The sequence below is a fragment of the Brienomyrus brachyistius genome, unplaced genomic scaffold (assembly GCF_023856365.1).
Source record: "Brienomyrus brachyistius isolate T26 unplaced genomic scaffold, BBRACH_0.4 scaffold123, whole genome shotgun sequence".
Taxonomy (NCBI): Eukaryota; Metazoa; Chordata; class Actinopteri; order Osteoglossiformes; family Mormyridae; genus Brienomyrus; species Brienomyrus brachyistius.
The window spans coordinates 209826-232242 of record NW_026042398.1 but is presented as its reverse complement, the minus strand read 5'-3'; the positions used below and the strand labels follow the sequence as shown (position 1 = coordinate 232242).

General features: G+C 47.2%; 2 protein-coding genes across 5 annotated transcripts; both read right to left on the bottom strand.

Moving 5' to 3' along the window:
- Positions 1–1100: 1100 nt before the first annotated feature.
- Positions 1101–13195, bottom strand: apbb1 (amyloid beta (A4) precursor protein-binding, family B, member 1 (Fe65)). Of its 4 annotated transcripts, none has more exons than XM_049004841.1 (14): positions 13028–13195; positions 9626–10497; positions 8805–9010; positions 7369–7428; positions 7157–7233; positions 6915–6975; positions 6642–6788; positions 6120–6247; positions 4773–4887; positions 4592–4676; positions 4314–4409; positions 4015–4130; positions 3685–3861; positions 1101–3310 (listed from the first exon to the last, which is right to left on the bottom strand). In XM_049004841.1, exons 2-14 carry the CDS (start codon positions 10470–10472, stop codon positions 3149–3151), a joined length of 2277 nt encoding a protein of 758 aa, XP_048860798.1. In that variant the 5' UTR covers positions 10473–10497; positions 13028–13195; the 3' UTR covers positions 1101–3148. The 4 variants fall into 4 exon arrangements, with proteins under 4 accessions (XP_048860798.1, XP_048860799.1, XP_048860800.1 ...); XM_049004842.1 differs by having other exon boundaries at positions 4329–4409; XM_049004843.1 differs by having other exon boundaries at positions 7178–7233.
- Positions 13196–13835: 640 nt separating this feature from the next.
- On the bottom strand, positions 13836–22243 carry smpd1 (sphingomyelin phosphodiesterase 1). The gene is made up of 7 exons (XM_049004845.1): positions 21969–22243; positions 21539–21845; positions 19037–19815; positions 18638–18809; positions 17896–17972; positions 16578–16723; positions 13836–16231 (listed from the first exon to the last, which is right to left on the bottom strand). Exons 2-7 carry the CDS (start codon positions 21755–21757, stop codon positions 15819–15821), a joined length of 1806 nt encoding a protein of 601 aa, XP_048860802.1. The 5' UTR covers positions 21758–21845; positions 21969–22243; the 3' UTR covers positions 13836–15818.
- Between the last annotated feature and the right edge of the window lie 174 nt (positions 22244–22417).

Below are 22417 nucleotides of genomic sequence, written 5' to 3'. Positions count from 1 at the left end.
AGCACTGATGGAGGATGTTGGAGGTACCATTTCCAGGTCTCACCGCCTACGGTCTGCCAGACAAGAAGGTTCGGACTCCCTGAGTTGGGTGGCCAGCCTAAGGGACACTACAGTATTAAAGGCTGAAATATAGTCGATGCACCACAGCCTTGCATAGTTCCCCCTACCGATAGTGTGAAGTGAAAGACACAAGAGATGGCATCTGTCATACTTCTGTTGGGTCTATATAAAAATTGAAGGGGGTCTAATGAGTGAGGCAGAGCTCAACAAATGACGTCTTTGACAAATCACTGATTAACTTCATTACCAGGGAGGTCATCTCTACAGGATAAACTAAAGTGTTTTTCTTGAGAACTGAACACCAGAGCGAGATGGTTAGCGCAGGACCTCAGGATGCAGTCTGGCACATCATTAGGTCCCGCCGCCTTCATGCTGTTCACCCGATTCAGGGTTTTCTTACATCCTGCTCGGAGACTGGGCAGTCCTTACTGGTCAGTGATGTTGACAGTGCTGGCACTACTGTGACCTGTGCTGCTATCTCTGGTGCCATTACTTTCAAAGTGAACAAAGAAGTCATTTAAATCATTTATCAGTGAGGGATCTATGTTACCCGAGGTGCGAGTTCTGCCTCTTTAGTCTGAGATTGTTCCCAGTTCCTGCCACAAGCATCTAGAGTTGATATTGTGAAGTTGAGCTTCCACTTTGTTCTTGTATCTTCTCTTCGCTGTATTTACTGCACTCCTTAGATCAGTGTTTCCCAATCTGGTCCTCAGAGACCCACAGCCGGTCCACGTTTTTGGTCCTTCCCAGTTCCCAGCAAAAATGTGGACTTTCTGTGAGTCCAAGATGATCGGACTGGGAATCACTGCCTCATATTATAGGAGGCTAACCTGACTATTATAGGAGGCTAACTATCTCCAGTCCTAATCCCTTTGTTATAAGCAGGAGTGTGTTCAATGCTTCACAAACGGATCCAGTGACCCAAGGTTTCTGATTTGGAAAAGTCTTGACAATAACTGTAGGTACAAAATCACGTTAGCTTGGCAATGAAGCGTGTTACTACTTCTGTAAACATGAAAAGAAGGAACAAAATGCAATAATAGTGTTTATGTGTTTAATTTTGTACAATGACACATTAATATACATGTATATACATTACACCTGATGTACAGTTTAAAAATAAAAACAATCCTTTATAAATCAAAAGCTTTCTTGCATTACAACTCTGAGCTCAGAATTTATATTAAGTTTTAAAATTGACTACAAGACTTACAGAATTTTTTTTTTAACTCACTTCAAGCATCACGTTGATCTAGAGTTTTCTACGACCTTAAAGTATTACTTTAAAAATCCAGTTTCTAAACATTATCTCTGAAAGACATTAATATTAACACGCACATGTATCATTAGTATTAAGTGTGAGAAGAGATGAGCAGTGGAGAATGAAAGGGAAGCATTTGCTCCAGTGTCTCGACCTAAAGTCTATCCTCCCCATAGACTGTGTCACAGACTGACCATAGATCTGACCTTTTCAATCGCTGAGTTACTAACGTCAACATTTACAATAGTGACCCTAGTGAGCTACGTGTTTTTTGTATTACACTAGTGTTATATGGTCTTATTTGATTTCAGTTACATTTTTGACTTACCAAATAGTGAACGCTATAAGTTACTAAAACAGATTCAAGCTACTTGTCACTGCCAGTTAATGTTCCAGTGCTTCAGAGCACCTTGCAAAGGTAACCCAGGCCTGACGCGCCCCCACAGCTATGAGTGCGAGTGCCAAGTAATGTGCGGCTGTTTCAAGGCTCACTATCAGTCAAAGAGACGGCACGAGGGTGGGGGTGTGGAAACGGAGAAACGGCGTTCTGCGTCTGCTGGATGTTTATCCACGTACAGCGGGTAGCCGCGGTATGACCACTAGAGGGAGCCGCAGAGCAATGTATACAGCGATATGGAGCACGCATATGACGAAGCAATAGGACAGCAGTACCTGTACAAGACGACCTCCCCGTCTGCAAAAGGTGAAAAGGGTGGGGGCGGGGGGGGCAGAGGAACTCGCAGCAGACACCATGATGGTGCAGACTGTGACACACACCCTTCTGCAGGTGTCCCCTCAGTGCCCCTGAAGCACCAAGTTCAAATGAATTGGACCCATAACTTGGCAGGACTCATACAGTGCAGAACATAGGCTGTTCTCCTAAACTCTCGGAATCCCTCCTGTTCTCTCGCAACGCACACATCCTCGCCTCTATTTATTGCATGCATGGAACTCGACTCGAAATATCGATGCCAACTCCACAAGAATGACTGGCACAGTGCACTTCAAATCCATGCACGGGGTGAAGTCACACATTTGGAAGACTACATTATACAGATCTCTGCTATTCACAAACAAAATGAAATAAAACTATTATTTATATATAAAGCCACAGTGCACCAATAAATCAAACTGAAGTCATCTGTTGGTCCGCAGCTAAAGACTTTGGAAGAGGGGCAAATGAGCCACTCAGATCGGACACTTGGACTTGCTGCCGATTCTACCATTTTTAAAAATATTTACATGCTGGCCCAGCAGGTGGCAGTATTACACCATAACGTTTAGAAAGGAGCTATAATAAGGCTAATCCGTGGCTTATGCTTAAAAGAATAAAGAGTGAAGTTTGCATGGTGTCCAAATCACGCCGCACTGTTACAGTCTGCTGGGATTTGCGGAGGACTCCGATGTACGACAGGGCAAAGAATGTGACAGTACACCGATGGGGCTGGATTCAGTGGACGTCCTGGGATCCGAGTGCAGACACTCTCAGTAGTTATATACCCACCCCAATATCTAGACTGATAACATTTGTTTTTAGCCCATGTGCCACATCAGTTTGGCCAGGAAAAACAGTCTCCAACACAAGCCAACAAATTTACATCAGATGTTGCATTTGGCAGAACACAGAGCACTACATGTACAGGTGTGATCTGCCACATTCACCCCACCAAAAGGCAACAATAAATAATTATAATAAAAAAACACACATACACAATACTGCCTGCAAGGAGGGGGCAGATGCGGGGTGGAGTCAACAAGAGGGAAGTAGCTGCGTAGGGGTGGGGTTTGGCAGGGGGGAGGGGGGGGGCATGCGATGCCTTACTTCCCTTAGGGCGTCTGAGCCCCGGCCCGCTTGAAAGAGCCCAGCAGGGTCTGCACCCCCTTTTTGACGCTGGAGCCGACGCGCCGGGCCACGGAATCTGCGGGGGGGCCCGGCAGGCAGGAGCTAGTGCTGGGGGGCCGGGCATCCAGACACTTCTGGTAGCGCAGCTTTTAAAGATGGACGGGACACAATTTATTCGTTAGTCACCAGCAAGACCATTTCTTGAAAGCTACCCTCATTCTCATTAGTCAGAAGTGTCGAGACGGGGGACTTTACAGGGGCCCTAGAATCTACCATTGGGGACCCCCCCCCCCACTTGACAATCTACCCCGGGGGACCAGCTCCACCTAGCAAAATGTTCCATAAATCCTATCTACCATGGGACCTGCCTTTCCAACCCAAGTAGGGGGTGTCCAAGGTGACATTTTGTCGGGGGGGGCCTGAATTTCTAACTATACCCTCCCGTCTCTAGTTAAATGGTTTACTCTGATTTAAGTCTGATGGAGACTGACAGAGGTCCAAAGTGCACACACACACTCACCATGCAGGCAGCCTGCACTGCCTCGGACAGACTGGCGGCGTTGGGCTCGCACCAAAACATGTGGCAGATGAAGTCTCCCGGACCCTGGGCCATGATGAAAGCGAAGGTGTGCACATCCTTCCCCACGCCCATGAAGCTCAGGAAGCGGACCCTGCACTCTGACAGAACTTCGTCCGTCTGCGAGGGGAGGGAGGGCGCATTTTGTGCGACAATGATTTCGTCAAAATGAAAGAACAGTATTGACTGAACAATTGGTGCAATGTCACTTCAAGTACCCAAACACAGACTTGCTGTCCCTCCCTCCTCACCATTACGACGACGACAGCTCACCTCTGCACTAAGGATGGTCAGGGTGGCCGAGGCCACGTTCACAGTCACGCACTTCCACTCATGTTTCTCTGTGGTGTTCAGCACCGTCTCCAGGGCAACGTTAACCATATCCATACCTGTGATGCAAGAGGAGTGCGCAAAGACGAAAGATCAGACAAAGGATTCTCCTATACATGTGCCGACCACAAGCTCAGAGATCAAAAGTCAGCCATTAAAACAAGCATTCAAATATAAAAACCAGGAGACAGGACATCCACACATTTAACACAAATAACAAGGGAAGTAAAAATAACCCTTACCAAAGTTTTCCTTACCTACGGGTTTGGCCACTGGCACATTACCGAGGTAACGAACCTGAAAGCGCTGGACCAGCTCATTTTTAGGTGCAGGGAATTCTGGAGAAATGCAAGAGACAAAGTAAACAGTAACTCAAATATTTATCTTTTAATGTGTTCTGCAAATAAGAAGTGGGTGTAGTGTTGCAAGCGTAATCACAAATTACTTGGTGCCAGGGGCAAACAACGACCACTAGAGGGAGCCTCAGAGCTAAACAATTTTAGCTGGGGGTGGAGCTTACCCTGGAAAGGAATGTCTACCAGTTTAGAAGGATCGATGCTCAGTCTGCTCACGCATGACTTGGACGATTTCCTCTCAGCCATGATCTTTGGGCGAAACAACAGTACCATCAGCACAGCTAGCAAAGCAGCCATTAGTCACAACGTACATCGCAAGCTACTCAAACAGCTTGGCAGTCTCACCTTGGAGCAGATGTCATGCATACTGGTGGCGATATTCTTGGCTGGCGTGTCACACCTAAACACGTGGCACTTCAGCACTTGTGTCAGCTTGTCCCGGGCCACATATGCAAAGTCCCTGTCGACGGGAGACACATTCAGCAGGGATTCACGCTAACACAAAGGCCGCTGCGATGGTGACGACGATGGGCAGGGTGTAACTCAGCAGTCACGCCGGTTAGAGCAGCAGATCGGTGCACATGGGCAGACCATCTCTCAGGAAATATTAACTGGCACTTTCCAGAGGAAAATGTCAGCTGCACATGCTAGAGAAATGGCTGATCATGTATGTAGGGGATCATAGCTCTTAAATGGCAAACATGTACTGGAAATAGCATCAAAGGAGACGGACAGAAAGTGAAACGTTTCGTTTGGCGCTGATGGAATGTAATTTTTATGGGCTACGGGAGACATAAACCATTAAGCATGGAACCTATGATGCATGACACATTGCAATATGGAAAGGGAGGGGTTGTCAGCCTATGACATAACCATGACGACGACGACGAAAACCACCATGGATCTACAGAAAAAGGTGGCAGAAAGCAGTAAGAGGAACACTACCTCTCCCTGTGCTCCACAAGGCAGCAGGTCAGAAAGAAAACAGCAAATTAAATCACAACTCAGCAGGAAGTCCAGCTGGAAGGGGGGGGGGGGGGAAGCTATTTCGAGATAAATGAGACTCATTCAGGAATAAACATTCATCACTCAGCGGACACAAAGGACATCTGACCACTTTGCAACATGAACAGAAAACAAGAATACAAAATTATAAAAATAGGCGACAAATTTAAAGGAATTTTTTTTAGGGTTGAATTAGCTGAAGGGCAGTGGCGCAGCATATCCACAAGGGGGTAGCACGGCTCTATAGAGCCCAATGGTGTTTCTGAAGAATGCAGATCCTGGGATGAGTCATGGTGACTCAGAGTGCCCAGCTTGGATCTATAAATAAGCAGAGGATTCCTCAGTACAGCTGCTGTGGGTCAGATCTGACCGCAGAACCCTCTAACTGCCAGGAGAGCTGCTGCCTAACACAGGCAGGGAGGAGAAACTACAGGACGCATAAGAACGTACTTTACCAGGTCTTCATAACACATACACTGCATTATCGACCTCTAACATACGCACTAGAGGAACCAACCAGTGTAACTTTAAAAATACATCAAACTCAGGGCAAAAGGAAATCTGCACAGCAGACCAATGGGGAGTGATTTTAATTAGGGCAAACACTCCCGATACCAAAAGGAGGTGCTACTGCCCTTGGAAGGGTCAGGGAGAATTCAGGTCCCGTCTCGGGTACCGGCCGCTGACCTGCCATTGTCCCGGCCGACGCCCCACACCCTGATGCTGACGATTGGCTGAGAATGCAGCAGGTTCTGGCTCAGGGGGTCAATCAGGTTCAGCGTCTCGTTCTCCAGAACCAGGAGCATGTCCTTTCCCTGGGTATACAGTGTGTGTGTCACTAACATATCAAGCTGGGGCAAATGCACACACTGTCACTGAAACACAATTTCTTTCTCGCATGCATACACGCGAACGCACACGAACACACACACACACGATTGTATATACATCTTCTGTGGGGACCGTCCATTCATTTCTATGGGCAAACCCCCAGTCTTAAGTATGACAACCTTAACCCCCTCACCCAGCCCTGAATCTGCACTCAGAAAAATCAAAAATACAAAAAGTTGCTTCAGTTTAGTCATGGATTTTTATAAAACTCAGTTTCCCCTGGTGGGATCTGGAAAAAGAAAGTGACAGGTTTTTAATCACGCCGTGTGGAAATCTGGTCCCCAAAATGTAATAATTACAAAACAAAACCACACACACCTCTCCCCACATGCCAGCTGTGTCGTGCAGGTTGTGCTTGTGATAGGACAGCTGGCGGATGCAGTTGTTGACGGCAACGCTGCTCTTGCCCGGAGCCATCTCCTCCTCGGAGATCTCCACCCAGCCCAGTGACCGCACTGCAAAGCACTGTGAGCAGAGAGAGGAGTCATTGTGTCAACTGTGGCATGAAGAGAATGTAGTAAACAGCTTTGCTAATGCTAACAGTCACTGCAGTATGTGGGCATGGGTGTTAGCGCAAGCAGCACTAGGTACCTTGGCCCCGAGATCAGTGCTGAAAGATGCTGCCTTCTCTTCACCTTCTGTCTGCGGGCAGCTGTGTGTGAGAGAGACAGCGAGCGTTACTATGGTACATAATACAAAAACACCATGAGGATGTTCTCATACAATCTATATAACGCACAGTCTGAGGGAAATCTTCAAATAATCAAATCTATGTATTCCCACAACTCGCTGTAACAAAGGTTATCCAGCTCCACGAGGACGACCGAGCATACCTGAGATTGATGGAGGCATACCTTAAAGCGGCTACCTCAAACTCCTTCAAGCTCTGGTCAGGGGCTGCATCTTCCTCCTGCAGGAAGCCACACCATCACAACACTGTAAGGTTTTCCAATGTTTAGAAATAGACAGAGTGCCATTTTCAGAGGGTGGGACTGGAGTAGATTCCTGCTGACTGGTCAGCTGGTTCCACCGATGCACGACTCACCTTCCATAGGTCAGCATCCTCGTCAAACTTGTTGGGGCGTGATGGGCCGTTCCACGTCAGCTGAGATAGGTGACAGAGGGACATACGGGGACAAACATAAGTAAACAGACATTTTCACACCTCGTATTTTTAGAAATGGTTTTTCCCAGGATTCGGACAGTTGTACCTCATGAAAATTGTCCACCCATACAGATTTTCATGAAAGATGCAACCATACCAAAGTAGCTGCCGCAAACCAAAACATTTTGCGGTCACGCACACACAGCCGGAAGGTCATCCCGATCCTCGAAAAAAATGCTTGGGACCAGATGCCATCAGTCACCATAAAGCTTAACTCATATCCCACCTAGTTACTTTACTACATCCCAGTGGGCCAAATCAGTTACGGACTGATAGCACACAAAAATACCTACTGAGTGCTTCAAAGGTATCATTCAAGCAATCTTCATAAATGACACATGAACAGACAATAAACCTCAAGCAACTAGAATGGAAAAAACAGAACTGCGGCTGAAGTGAGCTGCCAGGTATGGGAATGAACACTGAGTACCTCCAACACAAGGACTGACTGAGCCCAGTGCTTCCAGAGCCCCACACTCACCATGTCAGCACACTTGGCCTCATAGAGCAAGGTCAAAATAATCCAGGCACTAGCACTTCACATGTAATCAAGACAGAGGTCAACAGGTGGGACCAAGTGAAAGCTCAGGAACTTGACCACGTTGGACTAGAAAGCAGACATGATGACACAAGGATACAGACGCTCCTCTACTTATAAACTTTCAGACAAAGAGGACTTTAAGTCCAAATTGTGTTCCTTGGGCTCCCGTTTCCTGTCCGCAACATAATTTTTTTTTCTGCACGCCAATTCCGGGCAGTACGACTTCTGGCCGCTACTCCCGCCGCGCAGCAGCATCATGTGCGTACTCCCAGCATCCTAGTTCTTTGTACTTGCGTATGATGTTGAATTACTACTTACGGACAAGTTACGAATGGCAGTTCGGAAAGTATCTCAGTTGTAAGTAGAGGAGTGCCTGTATTTTTAACCCAGAATTACAGGCAAATGGCAGACTGTCCACGCAGAGGTCACACCAAGCTTGTGGCTATCTTTAGCATCTCTACATGCAGCCCGACATGCTGATCAAAGAATCTACATTACAACAGGAATTAGCAAATGAAGCTTCATGAACCATTTGCTGTATTTTTTGACCCCACTAGATGGTGCTCTTGGTTTGCGTTGGGGAATGCTTTGAGCCCTTTTATTAACAGAGAGCACCATCTAGTGGTACAGCAAATGGTTCACGAAGCATCATTTGGCCATCACTAACAGTAATACCAGCCCACACCAAAATTCAAAATGGAATGAAACCTCTACAGTCAAGTTCAAAAACAAGCTCGGACAGTGATCACATATACACCCACTTCCTGGCCCTCACCTGTGGTTCCTCAGTAGGTGTGGCTCCTGGGGAGGTGCTGGAGGGCCTCTCAGGAGCCTCACCCTCTTCCAGGGGCGAGGGCGGTTCCCACTGGGTGGTACCAGTGGGAATATGCCAGTAGTAGGTGCCGGAGGTGTCCCGCACGCGCATCCAGCCTGCCGGTAGGTCTGTATCCGTTTCAAAGGCGCTGCGATCCCAGTATGGTTCTGGCGTATAGGGTGGGCATGAGTCACACACTTTCAGCATTAAGATACAGCACCAAAGGCAACTATTAAAACAAAGCACAGTTCAAATTTAAAACAAAACAAATCAACAAGGACAAACTGAAATTGGATAAGCAGACTTAAGGGGAATACACATCAACAGTGAGTTTTACAAAAGTGATGGGATTGTCACAGCCGAAAAGCTCACTGATCCAGCCTCACTTCTGCTTAGACATGCCATCATTACCTCTACCACCTCAAAAGAGGAAGGTTTTGCTGTGCGGTGACACAGCCACCTTCTTCATATCAACCAACACTGGGCTAACATCCATCCATCCATTTTCTAAACCGCTTATCCTACTGGGTCACGGGGGGTCCGGAGCCTATCCCGGAAGCAATGGGCACGAGGCAGGGAACAACCCAGGATGGGGGGCCAGCCCATCACAGGGCACACACACACACCAGTCACTCACACATGCACACCTACGGGCAATTTAGCAACTCCAATTAGACTGGGCTAACATGACAAGGAAAAACTGCTATTCACATCGCTTCGGTCACACCCGAAGGACAGCAGCCCCACAATCCAAAACATCCAATCTCATTAGCTGCTCTTACCAGTCTCTCCATCGGGGGTGCTGTTGGCCGTGCTACCTTGGGACAGAGAGGTCCAGCTGGAGTCCTCATCAGTGGGGTCCCCATTCCTGCCCTGAAAGAGCAGGCAAGCGCTCTTGCAACCCCCAGAAAACTCCTTCCGAGACTCGCTATTGCTTTGAGTCTCTGAAGAAGAGTCTGTGTCCTTATCCCCTCCGAGCGGAGCCTGAGCCTCGTCCTCCCCTTCCACAGCTTCCTCCTTTTCATCTTCTTCATGGCCTTCCTCTTTGCCCCTGGGCACCTCCAAGGTATCAATGAGCAGTGGCTCATTTGCGGCGTTCTTTGCCTCCAACTCCAAATCAGGGCACAGTGACCTCAAAGTTTTCCCCTCACCATTCAGCTCCTCATTAAGCGGAAGGTTCTGATTAGGGTTCTGGTCGGGGCTCAGGTTCCAGTTCTGGTTTTCGATTTGGCTGGGATTACGATTCTGGTCCTGCTTCTTCTCAGCCACCTTGCGCAGCTGGTTTCGGCCCTCTTTGACACGCTTAGTGTTGCTGCCGATGCAGCCGTCAGACACTGGCCGACGACCTTGGTCATTCTCCTGGTTCCGAGACCGTCCACCCTCCCGGCGCTGACTCAATGCATCATCATCCACTCCAACCATGGTGCCGTTGAGTAGCTCTGAAGTCGTGACAGAAGCGTAAATACGCCGGCTCTTGGGTGAGGAGTTGGGGACTCTGGTCTTGGTCTTCTTGCTCAGATCAGTGTCAATCAGTGCACTGTGTGGGGAGCACAGATCAAGGGTCAGCGCAGAGATGGAGGTCACACGGGTGTTGTCGTTGGCTTGGTCCGAGGTCTTATACAAAGACATGGCATGGAGCTGGAAGACTGGGGGCCTGGAGTGGTAGACCAAGGCAACTAATCACACATTTGTTTAGGTAGGAAGCAGAACCACAGCCTGCTTCAGGAGTAAACAAAATTCTAAAAACATCCATCCATCATCTAACCACTTCTCCGGAACAGGGTCACACAGAGGGCATAAACGGGTACAGGGTGCACCAAGCAGGGAAGACCCTGGACGGCATGCCAGTTCATCACATGGTACACTTGCATACTCAGAAAACTAAAAGGCAATTGACCTAGTTGCATGGATTTAGACTGTGGGGGGACCCAAATCAACCAAGTAACATGCAGAGAACATGCAAAGTCCATAAATACGGCATGGAGGCAGGATTCCAACTCCCAACCCCAGAGATATGAGGGTTATAAAAGCACAGCAACTACTTACTCATTTAAATATATAAAGGTATTACTGGAACAATCCAGTTGAGTCTCTGAATCACATAAAGGTCCGTCATGGGATATGAATCAGGTAACATCAAAGTCTATGACACACTGCATTGTGAGTCTCCCCATGAAAGGCATGGATCTTGCATTTCAACTTTCTCAGTCAGCCTGCCTACTCACCATCAAGGGGAGGGGGGGGCAGATTTCTCCTCCAATGGAAGTTACATTATGCCAGGTGTTGCTGCATGTATGCGCCGGCACAGTTTACACCTGCTTCGTGCTTTGGAAGTGTGCTGGCACAAGTAATTTGTGAAATAAATGTGTGATTCAAGATAATACAAAAAGTCTAAGTCCACCCTCGCAGTGCACAGTGACCCCATTCAATCTGAGGTCATTCTACAGCAAGGAATATTACATTTATAGAGGAGGCCAGACAATTTCCAGTCATGCAACTGACGCTTGTACTGTAATAGCATAAAACACTCAGCAAATACAAGACCTAGATTTTATAGATGTTATTTTCAGTCAGCAAAAATAGAGACATACAGTTTCACTTGCCATGTTTTTCCATCCATCCATCCATCCATCATCTATACCCGCCTGCCCTATGCAGAGTCCCTTGGGTCCAGAGCTTATACTGGAAGCTATGGGCGCAAGGCAGGGAATAATCTAGGCTTGAGCGCCAATTCATCAAACACTATTCATCCTATTTATGACCATTTTCCATTTGCCCTATATACGAATTCAGGAAATTAACTATACTTCAGGATAAGAAAGCTCAACAGCAGATATCAATAGCCACCATGCAAGCAGTAACACCCAATTAATGCACATTAAGGTATTAATGAGTGAAGGTAAATGCAATTTACCTGCAATTGCATTTAAAATTGTGGCAGACAGGAATATATACCCAATATTACCAACAAGCATGAAATATGCTATTCAAATTAGCTAGGCAGTCATATAAATTTGAAAATAGATTCATAAGCAGAGAGAGAGATGCAGCAACTCCAAACAAATAACAGATGATGAAGTATGGCTTCCTCATTACCAAAAATCAAGATGACAATTTAACGGTTGTCAGCAAATTATCTATGCATCTCCCGTGTTACTGATCGTAGACTGGGCGAATTTCACGTACGTGATATCATTCACGCATATTCAGATTAAAATGGCTGCATCTTTCCGAATTATTTTAGGCAGCGTTTGAAGTGCTGTGATTTTCCACGAGGAGGAAAAATTCCGGTTTACAAAATACTGCCGGCTACTGCGGCTCTGGTCCATCCATCCATCATCTCCCGCTTAGTACGAGATCGGGTCGGGGGGTCTTCATCTTATTTTAAAACCGACATTAAATCCAGTACAGCTAAGAGATCAAAACATAGCCGTGTTATTGCTCCTATTAATCTCAAATAACGGGGAAACCAGACACAGCCGAAAGACTGGAAAGGAGCTTTCGGTCAAAACAACGTCGGTTGGCTCTAATCTTTAAGAAATGGAATAAGAGTTATTTTCATACATACTGCTTTTTCTGGTTTGTTTTGTGCAGCTGTTTCATTTCAGTCATTTTGGCATGAAGGGGTGTCTAACATTAGCTACTTAGTAACGTCGGGCGGCCCGGGCCACCTTCCTTGGCGTACGGCGCCGCAATCGTATGCATGTAGGTGGGGCTTCTTGGTATGTTTTAATATGTACGGGAGATGCGCCGCTTGCCACAAGCACAGCTCCGCTTTACCAATCTCGTATTAAAATCAACACGGGTAGCAAGAGCTAGGCCTTTAGCCCCGGAGCTGCACCAGGATGGTGGTCCGTACCAGCCTACGCAGCGGACAGCGCACCACCCTACAAAGTGACACCCCCGCCCCTCACAGAAAAATCTCGGCTAACGAGTAGCGGTGGAGAAACTTGGTATTATCATCATATTCGAGGGTCGACTTAATTCCAAAAAATGCTGGTCTTACGCGTCTTAGCAGGCCGCCGAACGGCGCAACGAAGATGGACAACGGCAGGTCCGCCGCGCAGCAGCGAATTCAACCCCCCTGCCCCCCCTTCAGCCTCCGACATAAACACCCTTAGCCACGACGCAGGCCGTCCTCCGCCCAGCAGCTGAGTTTGTCTGGGAGAAGCGACCACACGTACCGCTCCGTCTGGCTGTATCTCCACGGCCGCTCCGTCCGCTATTTTCCCAGCCGAGATGGTCGCTCGGAACATTCGGCAGCGCGCGGCGGCTGCAGCGTCGTCCTCACCAGCTGGATCGCGGCTCCATCCGACGAACTGCAGAGGGCGGCTGACGTCATTGCGGAACGTCACTCCGCAGATCCGGGAGCAGCCGAGGTGGTCACGTGGGCTGCGGAGGAGCGAGGCAGGGATTTTACTCCGGTTGGAGGCAGCCCGCCGCTTCCTTTGCCGAAATGGGCATCTATGTCGGCAGTGCTTCTCCGCGTAATATTGGTGATTCACAAACAAACAGCTAAGCTGTAGGTGCTATGCTGACATTTGATAGTGACACGGAATATAATTTGAGAAACAAATGACCAAATAACATTAAAACACTGAAGTACGTACTGTACGTTAAACGCAATGCGGTAATTTGTTTTCTTCAAATAATACTTACAAATAATAATAATGACATGCTATGATGCAATGTTTTGTGCTTTTGTAGCATCCGCAGAACCTTCTGAATACCTGCTGCCTAAAACAAATAATCAGACTACAGATCGCTAAATATTAACTCGGAACAAAAGGCTGGTTCAATATACGGCAGTTTTTCCAGTCCCAGCGGGGAATCAGCCTTAGTGACCTATAAGCAGGGACGGATTACGGACCGGGCCAGCGGGGCTAAATACTATTTAATTATTACCGTAGCAAAAGGTGTTTTTCCCCCATCTCACTTGTACGGTGAACGGTACAGAGAATGGTTTCTGAACACCAAGAAACTCGAGCTGCATCAATTTAATAATTACTCTTTATTGTTATTTTAACAGGGACAGAATGGTGATGCAATGGTTAGAAGTTACCTCACACCTCTAGGACCAGCGTTCGAGTCTCTGCCATAGCTCCATGTGTGTGGAGTTTGCATGATCTCGCTGTGCCTTTGTCGGGGTTTCCTTCAGGTACTCTGGTTTCCCCCCACAGTCCAAAAACAGGCTGAGGCTAACTGAAGTTATCACATTGCCCATAGGTGTGCAGTGTGAGTGACTGGTGTGTGAGTGTGTCTGGCTGGTGTAACATCCTGGGTTGTTCCCTGCCTTGCACCCATGGCCTCCAGGATAGGCTCTATCTTAACTGGTTGGTTGAAACAAAATCTTGGCCTGAATTTTTACTTTTTGAACTGGAACGATACACCTCTGCAAATCATAAAAAGGAAAAAATCTGGGGCCTATTGAGCAAATAATCAAGACGGTACAATGACATTTAATGCACAGAAGAGATAGATAATAATCACAGTAAAGTTCACTCGTGCTGTAAAATCACAATAAAGTTCAATCTACCAGCTGCATCAGAGTGGACTCTAGTCCAAAATGCAACTTAATCTGGACTGAATTGTTGTCCCCCTGCATTCCATAGCAAATCTTATCATCTGCAATCACCCCCCCCCCCAAAGACTTATTTGTCTCAATTATCTGATATTTTTTCCAAAACCATTTCTGTGGGATTCAAACCCACAGCCTTTACATTGTTTGCATAATGCCCGACTTGTTCAGCTACAGGAACATTTGAGCCCCACCATGCCAATCACTATTAATAACAGCAATATGGAGCTGGTCCCCCCTCTGCAGCTCTATCAGCAGCCACTCTTCTGGGGCAGCTTTCCACAAGATCTTGGCGTGCGCCTCTCTACCTTGTCACCCATCCATCCAGAAGAGCATTTGTGAGGTCAGGCACTGATACTGATAATGGCCCTTAGTTAACAAGAATCATGAAAATGTTGTGGGTCAAACAAGTAAAATATAAACGAAAGGCTGTGCCCCATTTTGATCATGACTGACCCCCACAATAATAACTAACAACTAACAAAATGGCTTATTTATCCTCCATTGTTTTGCCATGGAGTTTAGTTTTGTATGAAATTATCTGTGAAGTTCAACCTACAAACTTATTGCATCTCCCATGGATATCTAGAGTAAAGGTCACTCACAAAAAAGTTTCAGGTCCATACAAGCAGGATCAGCTTCCAGACCGTGGGTGTGAAAGTGCTTATGGCATCCTGAGACTGTACCACGCTTGAATCCACAGAGCTCTTCAGAACAACCCATGCTTGTTTTTATAAACCTGTGCCAATGGGTCTGAATAAAACACCCGAATTCGATGATTAAGAGGCGTGTCCCAATACTGTTGTCCATATAGTGTACATGGAGAATTGAATCATTTCTCTGCGAGAGTCATTCACTTTAATGCATTAGGGGTTTAAAAGTGCAACAACGATTTGAAGAAAAAAAGAAAAACAACCCCCCCCCCATTCCTCATGGAGATTGGTAGCATTGACATTATCAAATGATATATTCATTAGGAAGTGCCAGCCATGCTACATCACACAGCAGCTGCTTCGTGTTGCAATTCCTGCCGATAGCTTGTTTTTGGTTAATGCTGAAAGGGTATGATATCTATACACAGCGCACACCAGTAACGGCTTAGCTGATGGCCATGGGTCTACAGCTGCGGCCATGAAGTGCAAATGGCAGACAAAGAGACCCGTTCTCCTGGTGAATAACAGGGGTCAGAGTGCAGGTGAGTGAAGCACCTGAAAATAATTCCCATCATGGACTCATGCATGAATTTTGTACAGCATTTTGGGGAGTCAGGTGCAGACATACTTTACAATTTCCATTAGCCCTGCCCTTCCCCACCACCACCCAAACAAAGGCATTAGAGGATTTCCTCAATGGGATGTCCTCTCACCCTGTGAATCGCCTCGTTCCACCTATACAACTCAGCAGTGTCTCTTTCTTGGGATCCTCCCCGTCTCCCTGACCTCCAAGGGCAAATGCTGGCACTTGCTTGGGTCATCAGAACGCCCACTGAGCAGGTAACACACCTGTGTGGTCTTGCAGGTGTTCACACACGGCTCTGATACATGGCCCTTGTGGAATAGGTACCAAAACTTTTGGAAGACCAGGTCTTCAGCAAGGAACCTCCCAATTAGCTTGTCCCAGTCTGCCGGGAAGAGGCTGTTCAGACCGTATGCTTCAGAGGCCCGGTAGAGCAGGGTCCATTTGGGACTGGGAGTAGGGCCATGGGAATAGTTGTTGTTGACCTCTGTCAGGTTGAGAATGTATGTCTCATGGTCCAAGACAAAGCGGGAACTTCCTGGATAATGCCCGTCCACATAGTACACGCGGTAACCTAATCATCAAGAAATAAACAGTCACGTATATTTCACCACTCTATAGCAGTGCTTCCTAATCCAGTCCTTGGGGACCAACAGTCAGTTCATGTTTTTGCTCCCTCCTAGACAGTCCACATTTGGGAGCAAAAATGTGAACTGTCTATGGGTTCCTCAGAACTGAATTGGGAAACACTTCTCTACAGTAAGAGTAATATTCAAATAAGGATCTATCTATTATTCAGTATTATATTAGTCATTGCAACAGACACCGAGTTTGATCTTAAATGGAATGGGTGGGCAATTGTGAAGACTCATTACTTAGGTGGCAGATAGCTTGGGAGACAAAGGTTGGGGAGGAGTTACCTGGGTTCAAGTTGATGTAGGTAGTGGCACTGGGGGCAATGAAGGCCACGCCCACGGGGCGTGTCAGGGTCTCCTCATCATAAAACATCTGGAACTCGTCCATGTGGGTGTGGCCAAAAAACTGCCCTGCAATGGTGCCCTCATACCTGAGCAACGAAACAGCAGCATTCATGAAAAATGGCTTAGAAAGACTACAAGACGAAAAATACAAAAATGTCACTATTTCAGTCATGTGCAAAGACTACCAATGGCACCATTGGGGAGTGCAGCCCACAGACTGGTGAACGCAGAATCCTGGGGGGTGTTCGACAAAGCATAATTTCTCAGATAACTGGGTTAACTTAAACTAGTAATGATTGCCCAAGAAGAGTTTAGGTAAGGAACATTCCTATTGGATAATCATGACTTTTAGCTTAAGTTTCACTTTCAGTTTAATTTACTTATAGAGCACATTTCACTCAACAGCAGAACAAAGTGAACAAAATCAAAATAACATAAAACCCACATACAACAAAGACAGAAGAAGCTCATATACTGAGTTAAAAGCCAAACAATAAAAATGTGTTTTCAGATGGATTTTAAACGAAGGAAGTATTGGGGTCAGACACATTCCACAATTTTGAAGCTAAAATCACAAAACGGCCGATCTCCCCTCTGCTTTAGTCGATTTCAGGACCACAAGTGGAGACTGATCAGCAAGTGCCCTAGATGGACCATGCGGTCCTAAAAGGTCAGAGAGATTAGTTTGGGCCAGGCCATTTAATGCTTTGCATATAAACAATAAAATCTTAAAATCAAATCATGAAGTGTCCTGGGAGCCGGTCAAGAGAGGCGAGTGTGGGATTAATGTGGTTGCGCTTACGAGTTTCAGTTAAAAGGCTGTAGCCGCATTTTGAAATAGTTGTAGGTGTGAGATAGAAACCTAGCTAACACCAGCTTAAAGGGAGTTAAAGTAGTTAAACTGGGAGGAGATAAACACGTGTTACCCTTTCAAAATCCCCTAAAGATAAAACGAGCCTGACCTTCGATAAAAGCCTCAACTGGAAGAAACTAGTTTTAACAACCAAATTTATGTGTTTATGCAATATAAATTAGCTGTCCCTTATCACAGGTTCCAGGGGACCAAGGTCCAGATGGTGGGCATTATTTGTACTGGCTACCAAAATTAGGACCTTGGTTTTATTTTCTTTTACTTTTAAAAAGTTTAAAGCCAGTCACCTTTTAGCTTTTCTAAGACCGTTCAATAATGGTTTTATCGTATTGGTGATAACCCAGGTAACTGATCCTGCTTCGTGGAAAACCGCCCAGGTCCACCAACCTGTTGACAATGTGGTAGTAGTTCCAACTCCAGCTCTTGAGACACAGTCCGGGTGGGATATGACCGATAATGTGCACCTAGGGCCAAGAGGAGGAAAGGGGAGCCAGCTCAGTGCAACAAGGAACCAAACATGTAAAAGGCAGAAGGGCCTCATGGTTCCATTAATGTTACCTTCCCATTAAAAGACACATTAACCTCCGTAAAGCGCACAGTCAAGCCTTCTGCGTCACGACTTTCCCCACCGCAGTTTCAATATATCATGGAGGCCGGCATAAGAAAGTGAACAGGAATCATTTGTGAAAGTCGCAGACGACGTGTGAAGGCCAGCAGGCCACACAGAAAGTATAACAACTCATAAAATATATATTATGGAGAAGAATATTGGGACGCCTGGCCATTACTCCTGCAGGAACCTTTAAGACGCCCCATTCGAAATCCATAGGCATCAATACGGAGCTGGTCCCCCCCTTTGTAGCTGTAACAGATGCCACTATTCTGGAAAAGCTTTCCACAAGTTTAGGGGGTGTGTAGGGATTGTGCCCATTAATCCAGTAGAGCGTTTGTGAGGTCAGGCACTGATGCTGGACGTGAAGGCCTGGCTCGCTGTCTCCATTCTAGTTCATCCCAAAGGTGTTATATTGGGTTGAGGTCAAGGCTGGCTGAGACAGAAAGAGCCAGACATTCAGCTCTGCTCAGACAGAGCCCCTGTGCACCTGCAGCGTAGCCCCCCCCCCGTTCTCACCTTCTCCCCCTTGTCTTCTGCCTGCTGCAGGATGCCAATGAGCCACTGAAGCTGGTCGGCCGGGTCAGTGGAGTTCACCAGCAACCAGAAGTTCTCCTTGGCGCAGTAGTTCATGTTGAGGGAGACAACCCTAAGGCCCGGCTGGACCTGCGCCGTGTAGAATCCAGCCCGCCTGGACACCAGCAGGGAAACGCGACCATGCAACATGCAAAGTTAAAACCAGCATAGTCTGTATTAATGATTCTTATTAAATTTTAGCAGTCAGATTTGGCAAACTGCTTGAAATGTGTTTATTGGTATTGCTGCCTAATTTCCAGAGAGTCTTAAGATGTTATTTCAGCCTTAAAATAAGTGAGATATTGAGTGATGATCAGCTGCTCATAGTGAGCCCAGCCCTACCGGAGAGTGTGCAATGCGTCTGGTGGCAGCCAGGGGGCCCACTCCTCAGCCATGGTGTTATAGAGCCAGCTGGACGACTGGTTCCCGTGGATGAATGGCGGTGGGAAGCTGTTGACAGGAGTGCTCTCGTGGTTCCCCACAGCTGGGTACACAGTCACATTGGGGCCTAGATATTTGCGGATGAGCTGCGACACAAGGGCGAGCTCGTGCAGCTGCTGGTCCCGTGTCTGGGCCCACACGTTGTGGGCCGGGATATCTCCGGTCCAGTAGACCCAGTCCCAGGGTCCATCCCGGGCTGCGTTCTCTAACAGGCTCTCCACGGTGCGCAGTGGGAGGTCGCATTTGCTGTAGGTCCCCCAAAATCCTGCGGAACGGCGAAGAGGCCATCGCGACACCACAGAGTCATTCCGGCAACACAGAGGCTCTTTGCAGTCGGCTGGGCTGCCCGCCACGTATTCCTTGTCCCAATGCACATCTGTGAGAAACAGCACCCGGCTCTGGGGGGAGCCAGGCCGGGGAGGGGACGGGGGCACCACAGGGGGTTTGGGCCTGGGCGGCAGGGTGACGTTCCAGGGGGCGTAGATATCGAAATGACCACAGGCACGCCCCACCAGCACGGCACAGGCCTCGGACGGCGACAGCACCGACCGCTGCAGTGCATTGATGACGTCGTCGCGGAAAAGCTCTGTGATCTGCCGGCACACATGCTCCTCGGCCAGGTGGAGGCGCACGCAGGTCTCGCCCGCCGCCTGCGCCACACGTTCCACGTTGGCTTCGTTCTGCAAGAAAAGCGTGAGAACGCAGCTGTTATGTGTAGGGCTGTCAGACTGAGGGCCAGGATGAGCAACATAGCAGCGCACCAGACTTGTTACTTTTACATGGTTTAGTGTTAAACTTATGCATTTGCCACAAATACCCCCCCCCACACACACACACACTTCTAATTCTAAAAGAAAGTTCTGCAAACCAGTCGTACTGATACAGAGACCACCAATGCTGGAAAACCAGTCAGACTGAGGAACTGGGAAAAGGCAGGAGGCACCATCAAGTTTACACAGAGGACCTGAAAGTTGCAAAGGATGCATTTCTGATTCAGTGCTGGGTTTTACAAATGCATGCATTTCTCCGTTGACAAGCACCTGCTCTTTATTATAGATAGAGATATTCCAATTAGATTTACTCAAATGTATATTTTGCTGTCCTCTGCCACTACACCACCTGCAGGGTTTCTACCAACTGGGTAGCAGTGTTGCTATGCATAGCAGACCAGGTTAAGGAAGCAAGTCCCCCCCCCCTTGTTACACCCAAACTACCCGCGATAAAAAAGCATCCTTAAGACATCAGAACGTTCTCGGAATCTGCATGCCTCACACGCTACATCTGAAGAGCTTAAGGTGTCAGTTCGCCAAAACCGAAATAGAGGCGCCATCGAGCGACCACAGCCCTCAAAAGCCACCGGAAGTTTCCGTTTGTGCCGGTCAGCATGCGCAGTTTCATTCTGACATAGGGAAGAGCTGACAGTCAGAATAACAAAACAGCAGGGCCGGATCTAGGGGCTGCCCTGTCGGCAGCGATATGCTCCTGAGTTGCTGATTCTACCCTGTCCACCCCCATCAAATATTTTTTGCAGACATCACTGCAGAACAGCCAAGTCATCAAAAAGGTCAACCTTTTTTGCACATCAGTGGGAAGGTCAGAGCACTGACCGTGGGGCAAGACTCAAAGTCCATCAGCTGAAATGCCAAGTACACTCTCTCATGGTACCTTTACAAAACTACAAACATTATTAAGCTGGGTCCACACATCAGAAAAAAAAATCATTCTGATGGTGTAGCCCGAGTACTCAAAGCTGCCTGGCTGTCCTAGACGCAGAAAATCATAGACTCGTGTCGTCTCATCCTCATCATCCAAAAGTACAATTCACTTTTCTCCTAGTGTAGATCACAAGTACCATGCACACCCCCCCTAGTAAAACACAACCTTTGCCCCCCCTAATGCAGTTCTTGGGCACCTTGTGTGGCCATTCAATGTTTCTTGGTGAAAGAAAAACTAGAAAACAAACAGCATAAGAACCCAATTTAGAGAGATCAAAGTTGAGATGAGCACTTTACAGGGTATTATTACATCCAGGATACTGCTTCATAAAATGTTATGTTAGAATACTCCTGAACAGCGGGGCTATCAGCTGAAACTTAAGCTAGAAGTCGTGACTGTCCAATTTCAGTTTCCTAAAACGACCAAAACAGTTAGCTAAACCACATGCCGATTTGAGTTTTTAACATTCAACCTTTTAAATGCTCTCCGCAAGTTATGTTGTTTAAAATACGTACTAATTTCTAATATACTGGGTCACCTTCCGCAGAGTAACATTCAAAAGTAGATTTCCAAAGTAAAACTAAACATAAATCAAGCCGAATACCGGCCAAAGCTCCAGATGTTTTGTGGATAATGAACCCCTAAGTGCACATGTATTTAATCAGAATTATTAGACTGACTCCTCACCATCAGAGCCACGTCTATGATGGCAAACACTGCTTCACACAGCCAGCAGCTGACGTTTCGCCAGGAGACCCCAACCCGAAACTTGGAAATCGCATCAACAAACGTAATGTCAGCTCTTCGGTCTTCATCTCGAAGCGGATGTGCGGTTCCTGACGGGGAGTGCAGACAAACACAGGCGTAGAACAAAAAACAAACCGTCCACAGCGCAGTTTGCTTCATGGTGGCACATAAAAGTCCACACAAGCTGTGAGTCAGCAGCGAGGTCCGAGGGCTTCAGTGCCTGCCAAGAGTAACTTCTGCTTACTCCCTGGAGAAAAAAGGACGCGGAAATGAAACCACTTCGCAGTTACCTTCGACTGTCCACGTTTACGACACGGTACACTGACAAGGTTCACAGTCTCAGCAGTTTATATAGAAGGCGGTGACTTACGACCCTAGACAGCAACTCTAAGACGGAATGGGGGAAAATGTCAGGTTTGTTTAGCGAGTGTCGAGCTAAGTTTGTCCCCCACCGCAGATAAGGAGGCTTATTGAACTGAGCCAACGCAACAGAAGCGTCCCCCACCCTTCAGACAGACCGCAAACGCCTTGCTAAGGCCCGGCGATCGGTAGCTTGGCTCAAAAACATCCCTCAGCGTTGACTCGGAAAACGACCCATCTCTCTAAACACCGCAACATGCCACTGGACAGATCACATGACTTCTCACGTGATTGGTGCCAAGCCCTCATCACGTGATTAGAGTATGTTGTTTAACCGGTTAAGCCCATATGCGTTAACGAAAATGTTATGCCTTGAGGAAATTATAACGGTATTATACTTGCAAACGCACAATGTTTTTTTTTTGTTTTTACTTCGTATGCCCTTTGATATAGCATATT

Coding starts and splice junctions, on each gene's coding strand:
- apbb1 (XM_049004841.1), bottom strand. CDS start 10,472: ATGTCTTTGTATAAGACCTCGGACCAAGCCAACGACAACACCCGTGTG. Junction 4,677..4,772: donor TGCATGACATCTGCTCCAAG/GTGAGACTGCCA, acceptor TTTCGCCCAAAG/ATCATGGCTGAGAGGAAATC. Junction 4,131..4,313: donor CGTAGGTAAGGAAAACTTTG/GTAAGGGTTATT, acceptor CTTGCATCACAG/GTATGGATATGGTTAACGTT.
- smpd1 (XM_049004845.1), bottom strand. CDS start 21,757: ATGAAGCAAACTGCGCTGTGGACGGTTTGTTTTTTGTTCTACGCCTGT. Junction 19,816..21,538: donor TCATAGACGTGGCTCTGATG/GTGAGGAGTCAG, acceptor CTTTTCTTGCAG/AACGAAGCCAACGTGGAACG. Junction 16,724..17,895: donor TACTACCACATTGTCAACAG/GTTGGTGGACCT, acceptor TTCGTTGCTCAG/GTATGAGGGCACCATTGCAG.